Source organism: Malaclemys terrapin, chromosome 5 (genome assembly GCF_027887155.1).
Source record: "Malaclemys terrapin pileata isolate rMalTer1 chromosome 5, rMalTer1.hap1, whole genome shotgun sequence".
NCBI classification, from domain to species: domain Eukaryota; kingdom Metazoa; phylum Chordata; order Testudines; family Emydidae; genus Malaclemys; species Malaclemys terrapin.
In genome coordinates this window covers 50,055,428-50,081,337 of record NC_071509.1, presented here as the reverse complement: position 1 = coordinate 50,081,337, position 25,910 = coordinate 50,055,428, and the positions used below count along the sequence as shown (strand labels likewise).

The 25,910-nt window shown below is 39.9% G+C and overlaps 1 protein-coding gene across 1 annotated transcript in view; it reads right to left on the bottom strand.

Annotated features, from left to right (window-relative positions):
* Positions 1–25,910, bottom strand: part of NIPAL1 (NIPA like domain containing 1) — a 34,714-nt gene that overhangs the window by 7,393 nt on the left and 1,411 nt on the right. The window contains exons 2-5 of the mRNA XM_054028874.1: positions 13,887–14,153; positions 12,596–12,652; positions 11,021–11,111; positions 1,215–1,375 (exon numbers count right to left, since the gene is read on the bottom strand). Of these exons, the coding sequence (XP_053884849.1) occupies positions 1,215–1,375; positions 11,021–11,111; positions 12,596–12,652; positions 13,887–14,153 (576 nt within the window). The remainder of the gene's footprint in view (positions 1–1,214; positions 1,376–11,020; positions 11,112–12,595; positions 12,653–13,886; positions 14,154–25,910) is intronic.

The window sequence follows — 25,910 nt, the reverse complement described above, 5'->3', positions numbered from 1 at the left end:
ACAGAGGAATAAGACCCACCCTTGCTGTGACATCTGCGCGGCAGTCCCCTAGGGACTTCTCAGTGGAACAACATTAGGGAATGCAAAGGAGGTAGCTTAGTTGTTAAATAGAGAAGCTGCTCAGCAGTTATGGGGCATGCTGAAGCAGCACTAGAACAACCCACTGGTAATGGTAGGAGTGGGGTCACATGAACAAACAGCACCACTCTCAAATCCTGCATTACTGATTGACAGGACAGATGCCAATACCACACTCCCTTTCCTAGATTCTCTCTCACGGTCTCTCACCAGAGAGGGGTAGATGAGAAAAGCAAAGACAAGTATTCCTCCCCATCCCCACCTCCCAAAAATGACTCCGCTGCCTGGGACTGGGCGCAAGAAAGCTAGTGAAGGGGATAGGGAGAGTGAAAAGCCTTTGGAGACTGACCACTAGACCCTTCAAGTCTTTCCAACGCTCCCATTTTTTTTTTAAGAAAGCATATAGAAATATTAGCTATTCTGTTTAAATAGATAATGCGAGGATAGTAATTATAGTAGTAACTCCCCTGCTGACAGCATAGCACTAACAGAACAGAACTCTGGCTGCTGTCATAACTGGCTCACATAACGAATAAGAAATTAAGTACAGAATACAAACCACAGGCAGTCCTTGACACAATTGGTTCCTGAAAATTACATCATAAGTCGAATCATCATAACTTGGAACCGCAACCCACTCCACTGCAGGACTGAGCATCATAAAGTCGAAACCAATTGTCATAAGTCAAATCAGGGTGTCAGTTCAGAAATGTTGTAAGTGCCGTTCGTAAGTCGAACGTCGTAAAGTCAAGGACTGCCTGTATTATCATGATCTTCATGTGATAACAGACACAGCATTCAGAGTAGCCATGCTTTCTTGTAAATACTGATTTTTCTTTGTTTATTTTTTAAATACTAGTGTAAAGATGCTTCAAGTAAGTCTTGCTTGCTTACATTCACAGCCTGATTTTTGCCTTCAAGATATGCTACAGTAAAGTAAAGCACCAAAGTGATATTAAATTCCACTTCATCTTCAGGAGAAAGTGAATGGGATGATGGTGGTGGTAACATATAACCCAGTAAAACCCTCCAATTATTCACTTATGGACAAGTCTAGTACTAGCTGTTATATCTATGAAAGTAAGAGACATTGAGAGGCATTTTTTCATTAATGACAGATGTTTTAAGTTACAGACCTGGATCTTTCAGTTTTATTTCCATTTCATCTAAAGAAGTGACCTCCTCTTCTTCAGGGGCATGAATAACCATCACCGTTGACCCCAAAATGCTCAATATGCAGCCCAATTTCCCATGAACATTCAGCTTTTCATTTAAAAAATAGGAAGACAATATTGCACTGTGGATTAAAAAAAAGTAACAGGTTCAGCTGCACAAATTATTTTATAATATAGTAATAATGCTTTTATGTATAGTGATACTAATTAAAAAAAAGTTTTGAATTGGGGATAAAGAAACCACCTAAGAGTAAATAAAAACCAGCCAAATCATCAACTTTTTTCCAAAGCTTTTTTTTAATTCTAAAAAGGTCAGATAAATCTTGTCCCATTTTCTACGGCTTTCCAACAGGCCTTGACTCTTCCCTCCACATCCTTCCCCATAAACTACAGTGTCAAGCAGAGCTCTAGTTTTTCCAGTCATTTTTCCTTTTGGTTACCTATGAATTACCAGAGACAAGCCCTACTGAAACACAAGCCCCAGAACAAAAGACTTAAAGAATCAATGGCCCCCACGTTTAGAAAGCTGGAGCTAGTGTGGCAAGGAAAACATAGGATTGTAGAGTAGGAGACAGGATTTAGTCCTGTTGGACCGCAACCATTTGGAGTTAGAACTAGGTCATTTTCACATGTAATCCAAGCAAGACTGGTGACCCAGTCATCTGCCAACTTTTTAAAATTTAGCTTTGTTTCAGCACAATATCATTATACTACTTTAGCATCTAACACATCACACATACAAAATACCAGTGCTTACATACAGATAAGCATTTCAACTCTCTCATATGACGTTAGAGATTTATATGCAGTCAGATAACATGGTGATGAAGTGCAGTATTTAAATGTAGATACATCTAGAAATCATCGTATCTACTTCTGAAACGGTGCATGCACAATGACATTTACAATACATTTGGACAGAAAGTGATATGATCCAGTTGAAATGGCAAGGGGACATTTTAGGTAAATGGAATGTAATTAACTGAATTGGAATCTGGCCAGGTCAGAGAGTCAAGCATCTCTACTCTTACATAAAGTGCCACGGGATCATTTAACGTTCATGTGATTACCAGTGACCAGGATCTCTTCTTCCACCACCACAGTGCCTTCCCAACACAATGCTGAGGAACTAGTACGATACTGATTTGGCAGGAAAACCATCTCCTACTTAATCACTTCTTGTATCACTTAAATATTCCCTGGAGTCTGCCATCCAAGTACTGACAGCCTGATGCTTCTAAGCTTGTCAGATCCAACAGGATCATGGGCCAAAATGGTATGGTTGCAGACTACAATATATTAATTAGTTATACAATTTTGAATCATCATAACTAGATGAAGTGATACAATATTAGACAATTGCAAAATGTGTATTACATGAACACAACTACTTGTTTCATGAACACACTAATGCAAACAAGCAAATCGAGACGCGTGGGACTATATAGAAACTGGAAGCTAAGAAAACGGATATAATAATTGCTAGATTTTAAGGCCACAGGGAACAATTTGATCATCTAGTCCGATCTCTGATATATCACAGGCCATTAAATTTCACCCATTTATTCTTACCCTGATTCAAGTAATTTGGCTTTGAATAAAGCATACCTTCCAGAAAGGCATCCAGTCTGGATATGAAGACATCAAGACATGCAGAATCCACTACTACCTTTGGTAGCTACCTTCTTCCAATGATTAATCATCCTCACTGATGATAACACTGGTCTACAATTTTTGAGAAGTCGTCTGCTTCAGAGATAAAATGTGCTATTTATTATGTATTTTGATGTGCTGAATTCAAATATGACAATTAAAACAACTGATTGGCTACTGTTTCTAAGATATTAAGTTTTTACATTTTATGTCTATGTATATTGTGTAGATAGTAGAGTTTTAATCATAAATAGTAAACCTAGGTCTTTTCATGTGTTTATGGTTGTTTTACATGATAATATTTCACCTGTCCTGTTTATGTAACACTTTAAAAATCAGCAAAAGGGTTATATAAATAAAATTTATTATGAAACAAAAAGGCAAAAAACTATTCTGTACATAGTTTAGTCCTATTCAGTGTCTACTCGGCGCTTCTTGGCTTGTCTCTTGTATTCATTAAATGGAGCATCTCTTGTCACTGTCCAGCAATAGTCTGCAAGCACTGATGGGCTCCATTTGCCCTGATAGCGTTTCTCCATTGTTGCAATGTCCTGGTGAAATCGCTCGCCGTGCTCATTGCTCACTGCTCCGCAGTTCGGTGGAAAAAAATCTAGATGAGAGTGCAAAAAAAATGTATCTTTAGTGACATGTTGCAACCAAGGCTTTTGTATGCCTTGAGGAGGTTTTCCACCAACAACCTGCAGTTGTCTGCCTTGTTGTTTCCGAGAAAATTTATTACCACTAACTGGAAGGCTTTCTATGCCGTCTTTTCCTTGCCACTCAGTGCATGGTCAAATGAATCATCTCAAAGAAGTTCACAAATCTGAGGACCAACAAAGACACCTTCCTTTATCTTCGCTTCACTTAACCTTGGAAATTTTCCACGGAGGTATTTGAAAGCTGCTTGTGTTTTGTCAATGGCCTTGACAAAGTTCTTCATCAGACCCAGCTTGATGTGTAAGGGTGGTAACAAAATCTTCCTTGATTCAACAAGTGGTGGATGCTGAACACTTTTCCTCCCAGGCTCCAATGACTGTCGGAGTGACCAATCTTTCTTGATGTAGTGGGAATCTCTTGCACAACTATCCCATTCACAGAGAAAACAGCAGTACTTTGTGTATCCAGTCTGCAGACCAAGCAAGAGAGCAACAACCTTCAAATCACCACAAAGCTGCCACTGATATTGGTCATAGTTTATGCACCTCAAAAGTTGTTCCATGTTGTCATAGTTTTCCTTCATATGGACTGCATGACCAATTGGAATTGATGGCAAAACATTGCCATTATGCAGTAAAACAGCTTTAAGACTCGTCTTCGATGAATCAATGAACAGTCTCCACTCATCCGGATCGTGAACGATGTGAGGGCTGCCATCACACCATCGATGTTGTTGCAGGCTACAAGATCACCTTCCATGAAGAAGAATGGGACAAGATCCTTTTGACGGTCATGGAACATGGAAACCCTAACATCACCTGCCAGGAGATTCCACTGCTGTAGTCTGGAGCCCAACAGCTCTGCCTTACTCTTGGGTAGTTCCAAATCCCAGACAAGGTCATTCAGTTCACCTTGTGTTATGAAGTGTGGTTCAGAGGAGGAGGATGGGAGAAAATGTGGGTCCTGTGACATTGATGGTTCAGGACCAGAAGTTTCATCCTCTTCCTCGTCTGTCTCAAGTGAGAATGATTCTGGTGCATCAGGAACCGGCAGTCCTTCTCCGTGGGGTACTGGGCGTATAGCTGATGGAATGTTTGGATAATGCACAGTCCACTTTTTCTTCTTTGACACACCTTTCCCAACTGGAGGCACCATGCAGAAGTAACAATTGCTGGTATGATCTGTTGGCTCTCTCCAAATCATTGGCACTGCAAAAGGCATCGACTTCCTTTTCCTGTTCAACCACTGGCGAAGATTTGTTGGACAAGTGTTGCAGCATATGTGTGGGGCCCACCTCTTGTCCTGATCTCCAATTTTGCAGCCAAAATAAAGGTGATAGGCTTTCTTAACCATCGTGGTTATACTGCGCTTTTGTGATTCAAAAGTCACTTCACCACAAACATAGCAGAAGTTATCTGCACTGTTCACACAAGTAGGAGGCATCTCTGCTCACTTTGGCTAAACAGAAATGTGTCCCTTTGCAAAATCAAACACTGACAAATAAGTGAACATGACACTGTATGATTTCTAGAGCTGATATAGGGCAATTTGTTCAGCAGAGTGATGTAAGCTTCGTTATGATTGCATCATCCATGACTTCTAGGAATAACATGATGCAATTCATATCATGTATGACACAATACCAGCTTCAGATTGCATCATCATTGTTTTGCCTAAAAAGCAAGTACTGTCGAAACCCAGTCATAGATTTATTCATAGATCCAGTCAAAGATGTATTTTAGTCATTTCTGGTTTAAATTGAGATCCCTTCCCTTTATAACTCACTTATCCTCCGCCATTCCCAAGTCAAGGGTCGTATATACTGACCCAATAGCATATCTTGAAAACTAGAGCCAATCAACAATTTTAAGTATCATTTTTGTTCTCAGTGACCCAGAATTAGTAAAGTTTGACTACATTTATTTCAGAAGCATTTTGGCTGTAGAGCAGTGTAATTTGTGACTTATTTCTAATTTTAATTTGTTTGGCTTTAACTTTGAGCCATTGGTTTTTGTTATGCCTTTCTTTGATCAATTAAAGAGCCCTTTAGTAACCAATATTTTCTCCCTGTAATCAAGTCTCATAGACTAAGACCAAAAGGGACCATCATGATAATCTAGTCTGACGTCTTGCACATTGCAGGCCACAGAACTTCACCTACCCACTCCTGTAATAAACCCATAACCTCTGGCTGAATTATTCAAGTCCTCAAATCTTGATTTAGGACTTAAATTACAGACAATCCACCATTTATTCTAGTTCAAACCAGCAAATGACCTGTTTCCCATGGTGCAGAGGAAGGTAAAAAAGCCCTATGAGCTTTGTCAATCTGACTTGGGGGGAAATTCCTTCCCAACCCCAAATATGGTGATCCTGAGCATGTGGGAGAGACCCATCAACCAGAGACATGGGAAAGAATTCTCTGTAGTAACTCAGAGCACTCCCCATTTAGTATCCCATCTCTGGCCATTGGAGATAGTCCTAATAGCGGTCACATACGGGCCATATGACATTGTAGGCAACCTGATCATACCACCCCCTCCATAAACTTATCAATCTCAGTCTTGAAACATTTTTTTTTTTTTGCCTTTACTACTGCACTTGGAAGGCTGTTTCAGAACTTCATTTCTCTCATGGTAACCTTTGTCTAATTTCAAGCCTAAAATTATTGACGGCCACCTTATATCCATTTCTTCTTGTGCCAACATTGGCCCTTAACTGAAATAGCTCTTCTCCCTCCTGGGTGTTCATCCCACTGATGTATTTATAAAGAGCAACCATATCTCCCCTCAGCCTTTGTTTTGTTAGGCTAAACAAGCCAAGCTCATTAAGTCTCCTTTTGTACGGGATCAAGTATCAGGGGGTAGCCGTGTTAGTCTGTATCTACAAAAACAAGGAGTCTGGTGGCACCTTAAAGACTAACAGATTTATTTGGGCATAAGCTTTCGTGAGTAAAAACCTCACTTCTTCGGATGCATCCGAAGAAGTGAGGTTTTTACTCACGAAAGCTTATGCCCAAATAAATCTGTTAGTCTTTAAGGTGCCACCAGACTCCTTGTTGTTTTTGTACGGGAGATGTTCATAAGAATGGCCATACTGGGTCAGACCAAAGGTCCATCTAGCCCAGGAGCCGGTCTTCTGACAGTGGCCAATGCCAATTCAGAGGGAATGAACAGAACAGGTAATCATCAAGTGATCTATCCCTTGTCGCCCATTCCCAGCTTCTGGTAAACTGAGGCTAGGGACACCATCCCTGCCCATCCTAGTTAATAGCCATTGATGGACCGATCCTCCAGGAATTTATCTAGTTGTTTTTTTTTTTAACCCTGTTATATTCTTGGCCTTCACAACATCCTCTGGCAAAGAGTTCCACAGGTTGACTGTGCATTGTGTGAAGAAGTACTCTATTCCTCTGATCTTCTAAGAAGCCCTTCTCTGCATCTGTTCCAGTTTGAATTAATCTTTTTTAAACAGGGGAAAACAGAATTGCACACAGTATTCCAGATGAGGTCTCACCAGTGCCTTGTATAATGGTAATAACATGTTCCTATCTCTACTGGAAATAGTTTGCCTAATAAAGCTTAAAACTGTATTAGTCTTTTTCATGGCCACATCACATTGGCGGCTCACAGTCATCCTGTGATCGACCAATACACCTAGCTCTTTCTTCTCCTCTATTGCTTCCAACTGATATATCCCGTTTATAGCAACAATTCTTGTTGTTAGTCCATAAGTGCACAACCTTGAACTTTGCACTAATTAAACTTCATCCCACTTCTAATTCTCCAGTTTTCAAGGTTATCAAAATCTTCTTGTATGATATTGCAGTCCTCCTCCATACTGGCATTATCTCCCAACTTCATGTCATCTGTAAATTTTATTAGCACATTCCCACTTTTTGTGTCAAGGTCATTCATGAAAATGTTAAATAATAGTGGGCCCCAACACTGATCCTTGAGGAATTCCACTAGTAGCTTCCCTCCAGCCAGAAAGTTCACTTTTCAGCATGACCTGTTGTAGTCTCTCCTTTAACCAGTTCTTTATCCAACTTTTGATTCTCAGTATTAATCCCCAACTTCTCCAATTTCACTAATAATTTTCCCTGTGGAACTGTATTAAATGTTTTACTGAAATGCAGGTAGATTAGATCTACTGCATTTCCTTTGACTAAAAAATGCGTTATCTTCTCAAAGAAAGATCAGATTGGTCTGGCACAATCTAACTTTTGTAAAACCATGTTGTATTTCATCCCAATTACTGTTTACCTCTATGTCTTTAATTAATCTTTCAAAATTTGTTCTGGGACCTTGCATACAACTGAGGTCATATTAATGGGCCTGTAGTTTTCCAGAGCATTTTTTCCCCTATATCCCTGTTCCCATTAACCATCCTGCCATTGCCCCCAGCTCCTCATTACCCTTATTTAAAAACCGAAGCATGGTATTCATTTAGGTGTTGGTCAGACCTAGATTATCTTTAATATCCACCCTGTCCTCAGTGTTTAACAGTCCCATTTCTTCTTTCCGTCTCTCTTTTTCACCTCTCAAGTTTCTTTGAATAAGCTAAAAAGATTGAGCTCTAAGCCTCTCACTGTAACACATTTTCTCCAGCCCTCAGATTATTTTTGTGGCTCTTTTTAGCACCCTCTAATTTTTTCACCTCTTTTAAATCATGGACATATGAACTGTATGCAGTATTCTAGTATTGGTCTACCAATGCCACATCCCTACTCATTACTTCTTTGTTTTCACATACTGGGATTGCACTAGCTCTTTATATTTTATGTTGTCAAAGTGCTCCTAATGTGGATGAAGGTATTCTGGTAAAGCTGCGCTTTGTTCTGATATAGTAAAAGCATATTTCTCCTCTACACTTGAGCAAAACAAACTATACAGGTAACAGTACAGCTTTGCCAATATAGCTGTGTTTATATTAGGGACTTCTGCCGGCACAGCTATGTTGGTCTGAGATCACACCGCTGAGTGATGTAGCGATGCTATCAGACATCTGTAGTGTAGACATGGCCTAAGATACCTAAATCTTTTTCAGAGTCATTGCTTTCCAGGATTCAGTTCCCCATTCTGTAGGTATGGCCTGCATTCTTTGTTCCTAGATGTATAATCTTGCATTTGGCTGTATTAAAGCACATTCTGTTTGTACCAAGCTTATCGAAAGATCCAGATTGCTCTGTATGACTGCCCTGTCTTCATTATTTACTACTCCATCAATCTTTGTGCATTCCTTATCAGCAGTGATTTTGTATTTTCTTCTAGATCACTGATAACTAGCCTTAAATTCTGCTCTGGAGACCTCACAAATATAGTCTCTGAAAGTTAGTAAAACAATCTACTGAATCACTTGGGTGCACATGACATTTCCAGTGCAAACTACATGTTAAGTTTGCACTGAAATGATTTCTCTTGCCACTGGACTCTTCTGTGCATCCACCTGGGGCAGACACCAATCCTGCTTAATTATTCTTAATAGTGAATTTACAGCCTTTTAACTGAAAACTTGTTTATAATCCTATATCTTCAGGAATTTAAAAGGTGTTCAGCTAAATTTAAAGACAATAGGCCAATTCTGGCCCTTGCCACTAAATGCCATGAAGATGCCACCACCAGATGGGGGAGAATTTGTCATAATTGCAATCAGTATCTCCTGTGCTCTAAGGACAGCCTTGATTATGTATTTGCTTAAGTAACTGGGAGTTATTTATTTCTTCATATGGCAAAGACATGAATTTTAATGAACATAATAAAAAGCTCCAATTTCCTTTTTTTCCATTGCCTAAGCTGATTCGATAAGGAACTACAGGAGCATATTACTTTAATAAAAAATAACCCCACATGAAAAGGAAAAAGTTTTAGAAATATATTTTGAAGTGACAGATCTTACATTTCATTTTTAAATAAATTTATTATTTGTCAAAACTAAAAAATAGGGAGAAACATATTTAAAGCATTTCAGTTATTAAATAATTATTAAACAATTGGGGTGGAGAAACAAAAACCTAACAGCGTTCCCACCAATATGTACTAGCATTATTAACACCACTAGTGTGCAGTGATTTGGAAATATTGTTTATCAGATGCTGGAAAGCCAATAGGTAAGCACAAATCTATTTTGTTTAAAAAAAAAAAGTTGTTATTCTCTCTCCCCCACTCAAGGTAAATTCAGTTAAACAAAGGGATCATTTCTATCAGAAGACAAAGGGGAAAAGCAAGGGTTCTGAGAAGAACCATGAGATTGATTACAGTGGGCCTTATAGTGACAGACTCAGAGAGCTCAATCTATTTAGTTTAACAAAGAGAAGACTCAGGGGTGACATGATTAATCCTCTATAAGTACGTATCTGGGAATAAATATTTAATAACAGGCTCTTCAATCTAGCAAAGAAAGGTATAGATAGCACAATCCCATGGCTGGAAGTTGAAGCTAGACAAATTCAGACTGGAAATAAGGTGTACATTTTTAACAGTGAGAGTAATTAATCATTGGAACAATTTACCAAGAGTCATGGTGGACTCTTCATCACTGACAATTTTAAAATCAAGACTGGATGTTTTTTCTAAAAAACATGCTATAGGAAATATACGGGAGGAGTGCTATGGCCTGTGTTATAGAGGAAGTCAGACTAGTCAGAGGTTCTCAAACTGTGGTATGTGGACCACCAGTGGTCCGCAAGCTCCATTCGGGTGGTCTGTGGATAGTTCCCTCTAAGGTGCACACCTGGGCGGCTGCACGTGAGAGAATGAAGGGCCACCTAACTAGTCGAGTCACGCCTGCACGGCTCCACTAATTAGGTGCCTGGACCCTGGAAAAGACACACATATAAGGTGACATGGTGGCCTTGGCGGGATGAGGGGGTAGGTGGGAGGGGCAATGGGGTGAGAAAAGGGGATGGGGGGGAATTTGGGACATGCAGGGCTGCAGCGGCCAGAGAAAGAGGTGACTTTCCCCAGCTCTAGGGCTGCGACTGCCGGGGAGAGACCTCCCCCTCCTTCCCAGCCCCAGCTCAGGGGCTGCTGCGGCAGGGGAGAGAAGGCACATCCATCGCATTAGAAAGGTAAGACTACTGATATTAAAATAGGAGTTGTGTGCTTTTATTTGTAGAATAAAAAAACAGTAATTATTATTAAGTTTTTTTAATATAGCGCTTTTATCCAAGACACTTTTCAATAGTTAGCTAACGGTACAAACAACATTTGGAAAGATTATTAAGTGGTCCGCCAAGACCCTCAGCAATTTTCAAGTGGTCTGCAAAAAAAAGTTTGAGAACCACTGGACTAGATGATCCCAATGGTCCCTTCTGGCCTTGTAATTTATGAGCCAAATTTTGACCTGGATTTGCCATACAGTTTTCTTTTAAAACTACTCCTTGTGCAATAAAAACAGTATTTTCTCATATAGTAAAGAGACTCACTGCTCAGTGGCTGCTTTCGACTCATACTAACCTTATAAGAACACTCAGTGCACCCAATGGGGTAACCAAGGTTGCAGGTGCAAAGGCATAGGCAGCAAAGTTGGCAGCCTCCCCTACTCCCACTAGAAAAGAAACAATATTAGTACAGGGAAAAAAAAACTGTTAGAAGTGTTAAGATGATGGGCACTAGACAGAAGATAAGATGTTTAACAAGAAAGGTAGGTAGTAAAATAATATTTCTTATTATCTACACTAATGTTCAAATGTATTCAAAATTATATATATCTACCAATTATTGCTGGATATAACCAAAATAAAGATATTACAGAGTTAATGCACACACAGGAACAATTTTCAAAGTACTGTATTGGTATATTAAAATGTAACAGTAATGGTAGCAGGGAGGAGAGCTTTTCCACGTACTGCTATTTTCCTCTTTCCATGCAATTCCAGTTTGCATTCCTACGTTTGTTTAACAGAATTGGGGGCAGCAGGGAAGAGAACAAAAGTCAAACAAGCCTCAAAGTTACCTCAACTATCACTAAAGAAAACTCTTTATTCCTCAAGATGCAAAAGAGATTTGGAAAGCAAAAAGAGTACTTCATGAAGCTGGGGAATCCTGGGTACCAGAGTGAAATTTGACATAGAGGTCTTTGGCAGGGGAAAAAGGTGGTCTTTTTTCCCTTGAAGTCTTTTTATTAAAAATTTCAACACCCTGTAACAGGGTCAGCACGCACCTCTTGTGGGCGCCCCTTTTCTCTGGCTACTATACCTGCAATCACTGTCCTTTTCACAGGGGGCATCAACCTCTTGTTGATGGCCCTCTTTCTTTCTGTTAGGTGTAAGCCTGCTTTTTCTTTTTTTGGTCTTACATAAGCATCCCCCCAGCTACTGGTTCTCTCGGCTGGTCTTCAGCAGCTCAGCCTTCCGGCCAAGCTGCGCACACTGTCCCGCCCCTGGAGTACACAGTCCTGAGTTCTTATCACAGCCCTGATATGGGATCACAGCTCTTAGGCAGCTGGTGGTGTTTCAGCAGGCCTCCCTGGGCTCAGTCTTCAACCAGACCAGCAGAGCCCATCTCGGTATCCTTGCTGACCTGGCCAGGTACTGTGCTCAGTCCCCCTGGGCTTCAGCCTGCCTGCACTGACCTTCCGCTGGTCCTGCTGCTCTTCCCACAAGCCAGGAACACAGTCTTCAAAAACCTTCCCTGGGCTTCAGTCCTGTCTGCTGTGAGCTCTCCACAGTGAGCTCTCCACAGTACTGCTGCTCTGTTCAGCCAGCCAGCCAGCCAGCCAGTCACCCAGTCTTCACTCCTCAGTGGAGAAGTGAACTTCTCTGCTGCTTGTCTTATATAGGGCCCTTCTGGCCCCTTATTGGTTGCTGCAGCAGCTCCTCTGATTGGCCACTCTTCTGCAGCCACTCTAGGCTGCCTGGAGGATTTCTCACTGCTCTATTCTGGGGCAGGGTGATGCAGGGCATGACGCCTTTAGCAAGGGCCTCCAGACCTAGTCCTCCCTGCCACACACCCCTTTTAAAGTTACACACATTGCTCTGTTTTAGATGTAGTTTACAAGAGAAAGGTAGAAACATTTTTACTGTAACTCACTTGAAAGTAATCCTGCCCACCAGAGCCATTCCTTCAAGTAAGAATATCCACCCTGTCCTGAAAAAATAATTTTTAATATTAGAAAAAAAAGTTAAAATGATGCTTCAAAATTCAGATTTGTAATAAATATTTCAAATTCTACAGATTATAAAACTTATTCAAATTTAAATAGTTAAATTTGCATGTGCAATGCTCAGTCTGTAGGGGATATTGAGAGAGTCAGCTACACCTAATTTTGAGTTATTTTTAAAAATATAATTGTTTAATATTAAATTCTATTATTTCAAGTCCTGTATCTTGAACATGAACTTTCAGTAGACGCATGAAGGGATAATAAGACTTCATTAATTAGGATTACTCATATGCTTAAAGTAAAGCATATGATTAAGTTATTTGCTACATCAGAGCCTACATAGCTATCTATACCAAGATGCATCTGGAACATGCTTAAAGTTCCATAAAACTTGTTTTTTTACATAAAAAGTAAAGTTGATACAGCTATCCAAAGCTTTTTCATCCAAAATACAAACAAGTTATATATTGGGAAATCCATTTTTCCTCAAATACTGAGAACATCCAGAATGGTAAGGTATTATATTTTGCAGGAAACATTGCAAACAAAAGAAAAATAGCAAACCAAAACAAACTCAAAACCTTCAAAAAAGGATTTAAGTGATAATTCTAATACCAGCATGGTGAGATTTTCAAAAGCACTTCAAACTAGTCTAATTCTATTCCTATTGACTTTGATGGGCCAACTCACTCTTACTGTAGAGATAATTCCTGTACTACACAGTTGTTAAAAATATTGCCAGCAAGTTAGCTAGTAAGTTTTTATTAATATTCATTTTGAAGTGACTTGTCCTGATAGCTCTTAATTTACAAAACTAGAGTTTAGTTCTCTTCAGACTGCTCTAATTCCACATCCTGCAAATCCACAAGTTAGGCATGTATTCAAACACCTACTTTTATAACCGTATTATCATAACTCAAGTGTTTCCCTCACTCATACTGAAAGAGAAGAAACAGCAAAAATCTTTTTTGGGAGTGGGGCAGAGAAAGAACTTTTTATCTGGCACCTAGATATTATTGTGGTGGATGCATTAGAAATACCTTGGATACACATAAAACCCACTGCCATCTGCATCCCCCTAAAGGTTCTTAAATCCAGTATTACCTGTAGTCAACTACTGAAAACATCAGTTGGCTTTAACCTTGAACTTGCTGGTTTATGATAAAAAAAAATAGATTGATTCTTTCTGTCAAAGATAAGCAAGTAAACATTTCTTACCAGCTCTGGTGACTCCCTTGTCAGCCAGTTGCAGAAGGCCCTTCTTTTTCAGTATAAAGCTGGAGCCAACAAAAATACTGGAACTTATTGCCAGGGCCACACCCACATAGAGCCTATATTTGCTTCCCGCAGATGTGGAAACACTCAGGTTTGTTTCATTGGAATGGTTGACTGGATAGGTAAAGAAAGGGGCCTGTGTTTCTGACACATTGATGATCTGGCACCATGCTTCATAAGAGTCACGGCAAACCAAAGAAAGAACAGCACCTGGGGAACAGAGTGAGGGGGAAAAAAAAAAAAGACTTTTCCTCTGTAAGATGCACGACAAAAACAAATGTAGAAAGCATGATACACAGCATTTAGAAAACCATCTAGTCCTCATATTGGTATTTTATATATAAAAGTAATTGTAATAAATTGTGACCTGGTGATTCGGCACTAACAGGCCACTAACAAAAGTTTAATTGAAGCTTGACTTGCTTCACCCTTAGGAAAAGAATGGGGGAGGGCTGGAGGTTGCTGGCCAATCACGTTCTCCAGCAGGTGGTGTAAGGACGACTCCACAGGTAACTACTACAGGTATGTCTACACTGCAATTAAAAACCTGCATCTGGCCTATGCCAGCTGATTCAGGCTAAGGAGTTGTGTAACTGTGCTATAGACATTCAGGCTTGGGCTGCAGTCAGGGCTCTAGGACCCTGCGAGGTGGGAGGATCCCAGAGCCAGAGCTGCAGTCTGAGCCGGACTGTCTGCACCTCAATTAAATAGCCTGTTAGCCCTAGTCCTGTGAGCCCAAGTCAGATGGCAGGGGCCAGCCGCGGGTGTCTAATTGCAGTGTAAACATACCCTACAGGACTGAAATGATAGCCCTGTTTTTTTAATTTTGTTTTCTGGTAATTTAACACCAGTTTATTTTGGGGTGGGTTTTTTTATTATTTTTTTTCCCAAGTAAATGTATGGAACAAGAGCCACAAGAAAAATTACAAATGGTCAGGATTTTGGGCGGGAGCGGCGGGGAGTGGCAGAGTGATGGAAGGAGAGGTACTAATCACACATGGTCCATAACTTTGTCTTTTTACAATGATGCTAAGTCCATTTTATTTGTTAAAGATTTAAAGATTTTTGGAATGCCAAATACAGTTCATTTACAGCAAGCTGTATTTGTTAGAAGCAATATTGACATCCACTGGGTACTTTGGATAATGTGAAATAATGAGACAAAACTCTGAACATGTTAAGGATGCACAGTGTCTGTGATCCATTAAAGAAAAATCCCTATTTGAACCGTCACTGAGTGGATGTTCAGATGATCTCTCCTGACCTGTAATCAAGTGTAATTGCTAATTTTAATAAGTGTTGGCCTTACTGAAGGGTGTCTCAGGTTACTCCCCATTCTGAAGCAATATCTACACCCCTGTTTAGGTACAAAGGCACATAGTATAAGCACCTATAAATGGACAGTAAACTCTCTTTTTAGCAGAGGCTCAAAAGAAATATACCATTGTCAAAAGAACTCCCTACCCAAACAGAATGACATCTATCTGTATCAGTTTTCAGTTGATTCTTTAGTTTCCCACCCATGAACAACTTTCATACCATCTAACAATGAACTTTTAATCATTCAAAATATATTAAGTCACTTAGGTCAGTGTAGGAGGATCCCTACAAAACTATTCCTTCTCAATGACTACCATGAAAAATGTCTTTCATTTATCAAATCAAACCTTTGTTGAGTTTGTAAGATCATAAAGTGTATGAAGGGAAGTTGGAATCACAGTATGTGCCAGCGAGCAATTGTGAAGATAGATATTAATATCAAGGCAGTTATGATTTCTGATCTAAGTTTAAAAATGTGTGCAAAAAGAAGTGCTACTATATAAATCAAAAATGATTTCTTAGTGACTCAGTGACAGTATGCATCACTATTCTTTTACCCACAGCTAGTGATCTAATGCTGGCAGTGGGAAGGAGGAAGATTAAACTGAAGGGGAAAAAGTCAGACAAATGGAGTAATCTTACCAGATCCAACTGATAAGCTTCTTTTAAGGAGTATTTTACATTCATTAAAATGGGCCTCTGAATAGCATCTAGTTCCTTTAATGTCCCCACTACTGGACATTTAAAAAGTAGCCATATGCATTTGCCACCAATATGCCTCCTCACAAATAAATACAGGCATCAAGCTTTGACTTAAAGCTCATGACAACAGTAAAGAATTTCTGAGTTAAGCTGCCACTTCATCCTTAAGTTATCTTATTGCTCTCAGATTTCAGCTAATCATGTTATATTAATGAATGTTTAAGCATTTACTACCTGACCTACTAGCCTCAAGTTAGTTCAAACTGTTAATCCTACTTTTCAAACTGGCATCAGCCACAGTTGCGCAGGTTTAAGAATCAGCAGTACTACACAAGCTCAAGAGTATCACATGCTCTATTTCAGTGCTCTTGGTCACCCTAGCAGCTGCTTGCTTTATATATTGTTTTAGAAAGGTACTTTTTTCAGATCGTCTTTGTCAAGATCATACATTAGTGTGCACCTAACGTAAGTGCTATATTAGAATTCAAATTTGATCTGTTATTGACCATTCAGAAATCAAATACAAGACAGAAATATTACTTTTGCTTTGCTGATGTCAAACAGTGAATCATTTCTAGGACCAAGAACAAAAACATCCACTATAGTTCAATACTGGCAAGGAACTAATCATTTTCCAGTCTGCTGAAAACTTCCAGCAGATGTTAAACTAGGAGAGCGTATCATTAGCAGATCCCTCTTTAAAAGAACAGAGATATTTTTATGCTGATGGATCCTTATTTTTCATACAAAATTATGGAAAATTACTTTTGCTCATCCTATTATAAAATTCTAATGTGTAGTAGCTGTTATCTAGCTAATTCATTTCTCTTTAAATTAATGCTAGACTGTTTATAATGAAACACTTTTTGCTTAATTTGTAAGAGACCTAAAATTTACTATGATTTAATGAAATTAAGCAATTTATTCCCCACTTCTCAACTTTTAAATTAGATGAAGAAAGCACAATTGTTATTGTATTCATTTATGTCATTTTATCAGTTGGCTACTTTCCCAAAGCTGAAGAAAATTATGAGCAAAACTGATTGTGAGAAAAAAATTAGACAGAAAAATGTGATAAAAATTGGGGGTTCTTTAAGAAGAGTTTATTAGATGCCAAAAGCCACAATTCCATAATGAAGAGAGAACAACTTTGGCTAAAAGCCCATCCAGATTCAGTGGCAAAGTGAAGGCAGCAATTAGAAATAAAAAACCAAGATATAACAAGTGGTGAAAAAGAAAAATAGGTAGCAATCAATATAAATTAGAATTTATGAAGTGCAGAAAATTGATAAGGAAAGCTAAAAACAGGCAGATCCCTGTTCAAATCCCTTCTAGGGAGAAGGGTAGGCTTCAGAGCCCAAACTGTAATGTTTACGCAGCTATTTTCAGTGTGGTAGCACAAGCCGCTCCCCCTTCACTTATAGGGAGACTGCCTGCTTCATTCAGGCTTTGTGAATTGCCGTGTTATTCCTGTGATTTTTTTAAGTGTCTAAAAGTTAAGTGCTGCGACACTCAGCTTAAGTCAGGGGTAGGCAACCTATGGCACACGTGCCGAAGGCGGCACATGAGCTGATTTTCAATGGCACTCACACTGCCTGGGTCCTGGGCATTCGCACTGCCTGGGTCCTGATTTTCAATGGCACTCACACTGCCTGGGTCCACCAGTCCGGGGGGCTCTGCATTTTAATTTAATTTTAAATGAAGCATCTTAAACATTTAAAAAACCTTGTTTACTTTACGTACAACAGTAGTTTAGTTATATATTATACACTTATAGAAAGAGATCTTTTAAAAACGTTAAAATGTATTACTGGCACGCGAAACCTTAAATTAGAGTGAATAAATGAAGATTCAGCTTACCACTTCTGAAAGGTTGCTGACCCCTGGCTTAAGTCCTTCTATGGATCTAGGCCCTGGTGTCCACGTTTTAAAAAGGAGGTTGAAAAATTAGAGATGGTGTAGAAAAGAACCACCCAAATGATTCAATATGCCTTACTAGAAGAGACTTAAAGAGCTCATTCTGTTCTGTTTACCATAAAGAAGGTTGAGAAATGAGTTGATTATAGTCGATAAGTACCTACATGGGGAGAAAATACTGGGTACTAAAGGTCACTTTAATCTAGAAGAGAAAGACACAACAAAAATCAATGGCTGGAAGATGAAGCCAGACAAATTAAAAGAAGAAATTTGGCACAAATTTTTAGTGGTGAGGATGATTAACTATTGGAACAAACTACCAAGGGAAGTAAGTGGTGGATTATACATCTCTTGATGTCTTCTAATCAAGACTGAATGCCTTTCTGGAAGATATGCTTTAACCTAATATATGCTATACTTTAGCCAAACAAGCCTTCAGGCTCAATACTGGTTGATTGAGTGAAATTTAATGCCCTGTGATGTACAGTCCAGACTAGATGGTCTAATGGTCCCTTCTGTCCTTAAACTATGAATCATTAATAGCATTTCCCTCCTTTTGAACCATAACATCAAATTGGGCTAGATCAGGATTTTTTTTTTCTTTTAAGCCAACCAACCTGAAAGTCTATGGATTTAACTATTTAATTTTAAAATTGATTGAACAGAAGTTTGTATATCAGATTTGCTTGTTGTTTAGAAGCTGGTAGAGTTTAAACATATTAAAATAGCCTTATTAATGTTATTTAACAATCCTATGTTCAAAAAACAGGATTTTAGATTTACATGACCAGTTTGATGCCTAACTTGCCTAAATGGGAAAAGGAAATCAAACTAGAATAACATCACAAGTAAGAGAGGAAATTTGGAAAGAAACAAAATATATTCCATCATCTTACAGGCAACAAATCAAAATTCAGCCATTGGAAAAGAATGTTACAGCTTGTAAGATTGCTTGCTAGAGCTAATTATAACATGACTTACTTGTGCTGATATTAACATGATTTAAAAAAAAAACAAGTTTAAAAAACAACAAATGTAGAAATAGACTAAGTGAAAATAACAGGATAGATACTTTTTTTTAATAAAACTTTAAAAATCCCTGTAAGGTGAGAAAGAGGTAGATAACTCAGGAGAGGGGCCTCATTTGCTCACATACATAAGTTTCTTTTCCTATTCCTCTATCCTTTCATCCATTCTTCAACCCTTTTCCTGTACATACAGGAAATGGACTGCTAACTGCCACATACAATTGTTTATTGTACTTTGTACAGGTCAGGTATACTGCCAATATCTGTTTATTCAGATACAGGTAATGTTTATATTAGTTAAGTTGAAAGTGATGACTTAATCATAAAACAATGCAAGACTAAAGGTTTAGTGCCATTGTGAGAAGTGAATACAAATTTAGATCCCAATCCTATAGACGCTTACACATGTGGGCACTCACATGTAAAGTTGAGCATTGAGTATTAGTGTTTACAACAGTGTTTTTCAACCTGTGGTTCACAGACCCCTGGGAGTCTGCAGACTATGTCTAAGATTTCCAAAGGGGTCCACACTTCCATTCAAAAATTTTTAGTGGTCCACAAATGAAAAAAAGTTGAAAACCACTGGTTTTCAGGATTGGGTTCTTAATATTCAGTTTCACAACTACATACAGTATCTAACCAACAAAGGCTGCTGGGCAGGTCCTTTTGCTGTCTGGATTTTGATCCACAGCTTTGAACACGCTGTATGGAAAAAAGTAAAAGCCATTGAAAAAGAATGCTCTTTATTTTGAATTAAGAAAAAAAAAGACAGTAATCAGCTGGGAGGTAAAAAAAGTCAGAACATTTTTAATAGAGTCAGTGGGTTGATATCAATCAGCAGAAGTGGCATTCTTTATCAGTAAAGGGAAGCACAGCCTCAGTAAGCACTGCACATCCAAGCTGGTCAAATCAAAGTAGGAAACTGTTAAAACTACTACAAAAGCACCAATGAGGGCAGGAAAAAAAAGTGGAACAAAGTTGAAGAAGAAATGGTTTCTCACCTCTCAACTGTTGTTCCTAGGAATGTGTTGCATTTGTTCATTACACTACATGTGTGCATGTCTTGTGCACTGGTGCCAGAGAGTTTTCCCTAGCAGTACCCATAGGGGCGGCTATGCCTGTGCGTTGGTGTCCCTTGTTATCAAACCTGAAGGTAGAAAGGGGCAGAGCCACTTTGCCCATCCCTCAGTACCTTCCTATCAGACTCTTAGATGAAAGACTCTGATGCATTGGAGAAGGTGGGTGGGTCATGTAATGGATATATGCAACTCATCTCAAATAAAAGAATTATGGAGAGGTGAGTAACCATTTTTAATTCTTCGAGTGATTGCATATGTCCATCACAGCAGATGGCTCCCAAGCAGTTTCCAATAGAAGTGGGGCTAGGAGTCTCATCAGAAGAGGGACTACAGGACTGCTTTCCCTACAGTTGCTTCTTCTCTTGATGCGGTGGTAAACGCATAATGTTTAGCACAAGCATACACTGAAGACCATAGTGCCACTCTGCAGATGTTCACAAAAGGGACATATCTCACAAACACTGTGGTGGCTGAGTGTGCTATGGCTGAAAGTACAATGGCTGAAAGTACAGAGTGCTTTTCAGGTGGTGCGATGCCCTTCATATTGTAAGCACATGACATTACTGCTGGTGATCCACATGGATAGTCATTGTGCTGTTCCAGGATTCCCTATCATTCTTTCTACTTAGGAGACAAGCAGCTGTGAAATGACCCAAAAGGGCTATTCTATCTAGATAACTGGCCAGTGGCTCAGTGAACATCCAAAGTGTGGAGCTTTTGTTAATCTTTATAACCATGTGGCTTTGGACAGAAGACTGGTAATATACTGACTGGTTGAGGTAGAAATCTGATGCTACTTTGGAGAAAAATTTAGGGTGTGGCCTAACTATGGCTGCCTTGCCCATGCTGGTGCAATTAATATCATTTTGCCTTCCTCTTGCTTCAGCTTAAAAATGCTCTTGGGAATCAGCAACGCTGAATGGTAGGCATAGAGCAGGCTCCTATCTCAGAGGAAGAGAAACGTTTCCAAGATGGATTTGGGGTTATGGCTGCCCTAGAATAGAAAAGAGGGTATTTCCTATTCTAACAGGTTTGCAAATAAGTCCACTCTTGGGGCTCCCCCCTACTTGAAGTACTGATCTTTGAATAGCCATGTTGAGATACCGTTCATGATCCAAGCTGAGCAACCTGCTCAGCAGGTCCACTAATCAATTTTGAACTACCAGTAGGTCTGATGAGAGTCAGGGAATTCCAGATGCAGAAGTGCCAAAGCCTGACTGCCTGCTGGCACCACTGCTCTCTCCCCAACTTGTTGGCACAGAACATTGCTGTCCTGTTGGTATCCAGGAAGTACCCGGATAGTTCTGCCCTGCACATGAGACAGAAACTGATGGTGCACTGTGGTGATTGCCTGTAACTCTAAAATGTTTATATACAGCCCAGCCTCCTGAGTGGACAAGACTTGAGCTTGCAGATCTCTCAGATACACTTCCCACTCCATGACTGAAGCCTCTGCTACCAAAGTCATGAGGGAAAGGGTGGGGAGAAGGGGATCCCACCTGCAAACACTGTCTTGGTTCATCCACTAATTCAGGGATGTATGTCTTGGATACATACTAGTCTGTCCAAGTGATGTACCTGAGGGGCTACACCAACTTGAGCCACATCCATAACCCTCTGGGATGCAGCCTGGCATACAGACAAGGAGTCCCATAAGTGCACACTGCCATATGCCCCAGGATCCTGAGGCAGTTCTTCACTGAGGTTTGGGGATGTCCCTTGAAGGAAGCACAGAGGCCTTGTATAGATAGTAACCTTGGTAGCACTAGAAAAGCCCTGGTTAAGGTTGAATTCAGGACTGCCCCAATAAATTATTTTCTCTATGGCGTGCAAAGATCAATTTCTCTTTGTTCGCCTCCAGTCCTAAGCATGTAAATAGACCATGTTTGGATAATTTCCTCCATCTGCTGACGGGAGTGACCCCACATCACCAAGCGTGTACCAGTGGCAGAAGTGGGCTGCCACACAATTGGAAAAAACCCTCTGTGTGGATGATAGGCCAGAGAGTAGAACTGTCAGCTGGAAATGGTCTCGTTGTCCAACAAACTTTAGGAAGGTTCTGTGGCTTAGGTGGATCATCACATGGAAATACACATCCCTCAAGTCGAGGGCAACATTCCAATCTCCCCGGATCTAACAAAGGGATAACAGTTGTGAGGGAAACCATACAGAACCATAGCTGCTTCATGTACTTGTTCAAGATTCAAAGGTCCAAAATGGATCTCAGACACCCTTATCCTGCTATATGTCCTTTAGGGCTAACTCCGGCTAAGCAGCTGGGGATCCTTTACTTATACTTAAAAACCTTGCCCACTCCAAGTCCAAGCAGTATAGAGACCCAGTTTCTTCTTGACAGGGATTTTTATTCCCTCCTCGCAGAGTTCAAGATGATGGGATGAGTCCTCATGCATGTCTTTTACATGGTTGTGGGGGGAGCAATCAACAAAGTGTTCTTTGTTTCACAATGTCTCATTTCACTTCAATGAACCTTTTTGCGTGCAAGGCCTAACACCTTCTCTAGAAAGCCAGTCTTTACATTAATTAATGCTGCTTTCCTGTTTGGAAAGTTATACCATTTGCATTGTAAACCTCTAACACTTAATATAATCTTATCACCTGGGTACATATATTAAGTAAGATGAATATATGCAGCATCCTACAAGCATTTTGTAAATACCAAACCTATTTTTATAAATCTAATGCTTATTTTAATAATACTAACACACAGGTGAGTCAGACTGGTTTCCAGCTATGTATTGGCCAGTGTTCAGATGAGGCCTAGGGGCCTTGGCATGAACTGGCACCTGGTCTGCCAGCATCACACCCACATCAAACTCTGAGAAGGAGTAGGATTACTCCAAAGGCCCAAGTGAAATGGTATAGAGTGTCATCATCAGAGATTAGGACTGTGACTTATTGCAGTACTGGCACCAACATCAGGGAGTTCTTGGCTATCAGTACCATGCACTGAGTTGGAATAGTTACCATTGGTCTCTGAGTTGGCAGCAGGCACAATGGAAATGCTACCAGACCTGAAATTGCTGTCAGTACAGCAGGCCCCAGTGTGGAAGCCAACATGTACATCACATGAGATGGCCTCAGCAAAGCACTATCTGAATGCTCAGTGAGGACTCTACCAAGAGGCCAATCAGTTTCTTCACAGGTTGTAGCCTTATGGAGGAAGAGGAACTCTAACTGACTGAGGGGGTTCTGATACCAAACCTCCTTGAAGATGTACCTGAAGTGTTCTTCGTTTTGCTCCTTAGTTCTTGTCTTGAAGCCCCTACAAATCAAACACTTATGCATGACGTGACCCTCACCCAGCCACTTCAAGCAGTGGGAGTGAGGGTCACTCACAGGCATCAGCCTGTGACACCTGGAGCAGGGTTTGAAACCAAGGGACTTTGGGATAGGCTCCCCTGCTGGGCAGAGCCTGAAGTCCACTGATTACTGACAGTCAGAACAATAGGAAGGTAGGAAGAAAGTTTTATTCATTTTGGGTCCTTGGACCCCCTTTTCTTTCTAAGTACTACTAGCAACAACAAACTGTAATGGTATAGTCACAGAAGGAGTGACCTCACAGCATGCTCTGACCACTGATGGTAAGAAGGAACTGAAGGATGGGCAGAACAGCTCTGCCTTTTTATTCCCTTGGCTCAGAACACCAGGAATATTAGGGTGCTGGCATAGCGACCCTATAGGTATTGCTGGGGAAACTCTCCAGCACTGCTCCATGAGACATGCACACATAATGGATACATGCAATCGTTTGAAGAACTGAGGCATTTAAAAAAAAATCTTTCTGTACTATTTCTCACTTTTTATTCCACATATTAAAAATGTCTGTGTGAATCTCCAACTATGCTTGACACAGCAAAAGATTTTTATTCAAAATGTACTGGATGCCACAGAGGTTGCACAAGAAAGACTTTATCCTCTGATCTTTGCTGGCACTGTAACAAAGAAAGAGGAACCCTGATGCATATGCTAGACAACTTTTCAACTGTCAGAAAGCTGTGGAAAAAGGCAGCCACAAAAAATAAAATGGTGCTTGGCTTCAGCAGCCAAACCTCAATTGAAAATCATATCCCAGGTTATTTACCTGCTAACCTGTGTTTAACTCCACCAGAAAGAATCTGGTTCTTGAGGGCTGCAATGATCACCAAGCACATGATTTTACATAAATGGAAGAGTGAGCTTATGCCCAAGAATAGAACAGTGGTATTTGAACCTGTCTGAGTTAGCAACCAAACAAAGAATATCTTATCACTGTAGACCCCATACTTTTTCAACATTTTTTTAAATCCAAATGTATCTAATAGTTAAAAAATGCCAGACCTCCATTCCACTAATCTTGTCCTCTTTTCCCTTCCCTCCCCAGTGTTCTACTCCCATTCAAATACGTCTTCTCCTACTTTATTACTGTTACCCTGACCCTAACATGTTCTTTCTACGTAGTAGTGTCTGGTTTTCTATTGTCTGGTCTTACAGATTTGACAAGTTGTAAAATTGTGTAACTGCATAGAATCATAGAAATGTAGGACTGGAAGGAACCTCCATCGCTCATCTAATCCAGGCCCCTGCATTGAGGCAGGACTAAGACACTAAATATTCTCTAGACCATCCCTGCCAGATGTTTGGCTAACCTATTCTTAAAAACCTTCAAAGACAGATTTCCACAACCTCTTTAGGTATTTTGTTCCAGTGCTTAAATTACATACATTTAGGATGCTTTTTCTAATGTCCAACCTGAAACTGCTGCAATTTAAGCCCATTGAGTGCAGCTGCAGTGGCATGAGTGGTGGGTGAGGCTAGCCACCCCAAGTACACGCCTAGCATCTCAGATAGGTATGAACTCAGGGCAGCGAGCTCCTCCTGCTGCAGATACTACTTCAGCTGTGCTCGGTTTTTGGCATATTAGCTTGATCACAGTGAGCCTAGGTATATCTCCTCGAGATCAAATTCACGCCTTCCAGCTCTAGTGTAGTCATACCCCTAGGTCATCCAATATGTTCTCCTAAAAGAAGAGAAGTATGGATTGGCATTTCTGATACTTTTAAGGTTGTTTTATTATTTTTAAATCATTGCTACACATCTTGCAAGCCTCTTTTTACACATCATGGAAAAAGTAGGGTACAAACCCAATTTCCCTCTTCTCCTGCAACTTTACAGGTCACCTTCAAATATGCAAAGAAATCCATCTAAGCTTTTCACAGCACAAGTCCTCACTCATTTCACTGTGCAGATATCACAGGACCCTCAAATTAGTATTCTTACACAGTTCAACCTTTGGTGAGATGGATCCTCTGTGAAGTCATCTTTCTGCTTTCCCCCCATTTTATTTCTCCCTTAGTGACAAGGGCCATGAATTCTGGCAATTTTCACTTTGGTTGACACAATTCAGTTGGAACCACTCAACATTACTTGAGCTTTGATCAAGAAAAGTGATGCAACTCCTTCCTTTACCATCTTGTTTTATGTAAAAAAAAAAAAAAAGGTGTGTGTGTGGAGGATTTATAATATTTGCACATTGCAAGGCAAATAGAACTACTCTTTTTTTAATAGGAAGAAAAGTTGAAGCTAAAAAGCCAGTTTAAAAAAACATTTGTTCAGGGAATAAGGCTGAAATACTGTAGTATTTATGAAGAGTACAAAGCCCAACCTGGAAATTTTAAAGAGCTTCCAAAAATAGTTCCAACTTTCCCTCAGAGATGGTGTGGCCTAACATTCTATGGCAGTATCAGTACAAGATCCTTCTCTCCATACTAGTTACTAAACACTTGCAGCTCTGATATAATGAAACACTGATGTTGCCATCTTGTAATGGGCTAACTTTTATACGTTTTTTTTAAATGGCAACCTCAAGGGTGAGATGAGAAAGGAGCAGAATACCCTTGACTTGGTCAGCTTTATCCAGATAC